The sequence below is a fragment of the Octopus bimaculoides genome, chromosome 27 (assembly GCF_001194135.2).
Source record: "Octopus bimaculoides isolate UCB-OBI-ISO-001 chromosome 27, ASM119413v2, whole genome shotgun sequence".
Classification (NCBI taxonomy): Eukaryota; Metazoa; Mollusca; class Cephalopoda; order Octopoda; family Octopodidae; genus Octopus; species Octopus bimaculoides.
Window position 1 is genome coordinate 21,862,762 of NC_069007.1, and position 2,943 is coordinate 21,865,704.

The 2,943-nt window shown below is 38.7% G+C and overlaps 1 protein-coding gene across 8 annotated transcripts in view; it reads right to left on the reverse strand.

The window, feature by feature from the left end:
* Positions 1-2,943, reverse strand: part of LOC106870514 (RNA-binding motif, single-stranded-interacting protein 2) — a 158,947-nt gene that overhangs the window by 27,068 nt on the left and 128,936 nt on the right. For all 8 annotated transcript variants that reach the window (XM_052977257.1, XM_052977258.1, XM_014916630.2 and 5 more), the window contains one exon: positions 1,906-1,997. In XM_052977257.1, the coding sequence (XP_052833217.1) occupies positions 1,906-1,997 (92 nt within the window). The remainder of the gene's footprint in view (positions 1-1,905; positions 1,998-2,943) is intronic.

A 2,943-nucleotide genomic window follows, 5' to 3' on the forward strand; every position in this document is an offset into this window, starting at 1 on the left:
ATATATATATATATATATATATATATATATATATATATATATACATACATATACATATACATATATAGATATAGATATAGATATAAAAGAAGAGCTATTTTGAAGAGATAGCTTAACTGTTAACCAATGCATAGAAATTCAGGCATATTCAAATTTCAATCAAGTACTCAAGATAATTATTATAAATTATATAATCTTAAGATCGTGTAATTTATGAGGTTATAAAAGATAAACTAATGCTTTTGTTTTATTCTGCTCTGGGATATATATTCTGCCCAATAACCGATGGGCATTTGGTGACCTTCTGCGGCTGTTTGTACATTTGTTATGTTTTTTTAACTCTTGTGTGTGTGTGTATACACACACACACATATATACATACATATATAGTTACTACTGATGAGTTAGTAATTTTCAAATGAAACTATGGTACAGTGATCTTGTTCACTGTGTGGCAGTAATCTCCCCTGTCAATATATGAAAATGTGCTTTCTGCAGCTGTAAGGGCTTTTTAGCTCTTATTTCTAGCAATGTAGGTGCTACCCTGCAGCCTCAGCCACAACTTATGACAACTAAAGTTTTCCTTTTTGGTCTTATATTGCATATAGCCACCTTCGTTATTATATATATATATACATATATATATCCAGTACCGTGTGACTGGCACTCGTGCCGGTGGCACGTAAATGCACCCATTACACTCTCAGAGTGGCTGGAATTAGGAAGGGCATCCAGCTGTAGAAACCTTGCCAGATCAGACTGGAGCTGGTGCAGCCTCCTGGCTTCCCAGACCCCAGTCGAACCGTCCAACCCATGCCAGCATGGAAAGCAGATGATGATGATACACACACACACACACATCTATCTACCTCTATATTTACACACATACACACACATCTATGCACTAAAGAAGAACCTCTCAACCCATATGTTGATGTTGTCTCTTAGACCCACAACAACATTATACAATTATTAAACTGTTTATTGACACTTGCTGGGCTTTGCAGTTGTCTCTTTCTTCCTCCAGTTTCCTGTTTGTTTTTGTTTTTTTTTTAATATACAAAGAAGACACAGCACAAATCAATAAGTCAACAGGCAATGGGCCATGTCCCTTACCATCTGCCGAGTTATGAAACAGCCACACTTGGTTGTTGTTGCATGACTGACATCGATTATGAGAGAGAGGAACATCCAGCAAGCGTCTTCCTCCTCTTCTCTCCTCGATTCCCACCAACACTCTCCCGAACAAAGACACACACACAGAGCCAAGCATATTGTACTAAACACGCACATTTGCCCAACCATGCATATAGGAAATCAAGCACACACACACGTACACAGTTAAGCACATTGTACAGAGCTAACAACACACACACACACACACACATTACCCATTCATGCATATAGAATCCCAAGCACACACAAATGCAAGCACAAACACATTTCTCTCTCTCTCTCCCACATATACACATGCACAGCCAAGCATACTGTACAAAGCTTAGCACACACATGAACAAATATACAAACACACATACATACACACAGTCAAGTACATGTACACACTCACATGGCCAAACATATTTTACAAAGCACACACATCAACACTTACATATTCAAACACACAGAGACGTAAGCACATACGCACACACTGCCAAACATTCTGCAGAGCTAAACACACATACACAGGAAGTCAAGCACACACACACACACATACATTGTACAAAGCTTAACAAAGACATATAAACACTTACTCAAACACACATAGAACCATAAGCACACACACACACACAGATAACATTCACTTTATCCCTTCCATCTAAGCAACAAAATCAGTTTGCTCTGCTCAAAGACAAAACACCTGAAAAGAGATTTAACTCAAAGAACTCCAAAAAAATATAAACGAACCTTTGCCATTTGGGCTTGAAAACCACTGGCTTGTAATTCTTGAACTGCATATTCAGCAGCTTGTGGAGTCTCAAAATCGACAAACCCGTAGCCTGAAGAATGAGAAGGAAAATATTATAGGAGTATATTGTTGAATGTTTGCTGAGGGCTTTTAGTAATCAATGAATGGGTTAATTGAACAACTGGTGCAGTGACAAAACAAAAATGCTCATCTATTATGGCCATATTTGAAGAAGCAGAGGTTTGGAAAACATTATCATGGAAAGAAGAGTGGAGGGTAGAAGAAGAACATGGGACAGGCAAAGAACGCAATGGATGGACAACATCATGAGCTGGTTGGACAAGAGGGTCCAAGCAGCTGGAGAAATTATGTTTAATCTGGAAGATTTTTGTTGTAATGTCATCTATACACTTCAGGCATACATGACATTGATGATGTGCAGTATAACTGGCTGAGTATCACACGAACATGTCTATCTTAAATGTAATACAAATCAAAATTAATGCAACAAGTCTTTTACCTCTGGCTCGTTTCAGCCATCAGGTGGCAACCACACTGGAGGAACTATCTTCAGGAATCTATAATGAATGATTGGAACCCGGTACTTATGCTTTCTTCTTTAAGCCTGGTACTCATTCTATCGGTCTCTTTTGCTGAACCACTAAGTTATGGGGGATGTAAACACACACACTGGTTGTAAAGCAGTGCTGTGGGACAAACATAGACACAAAGCCAGACAGAGAGACACAAACACATTTTCGTATATAATAAAAAATGCAAAGTGTGTCCCTGGCAATCGCACTGTAGGCGAAGAAGAGTAAAACAACAGATGGAGTGGGAGTAGGTGGCAGTGAGAGATGCTAAAGCAGGTGAACAACATTTAATGGAATGGCTGTGAGTGACAGTCAGAGGTGACTAACTGCAGGCAGACTGTAGGGGGTTCTGAATTCACCAGTATTTTAATGAAAATGGAATTAAATTTTCATCATGAATTATATTTCGCACACACACACACACACTCACAACAAAGGGCATAC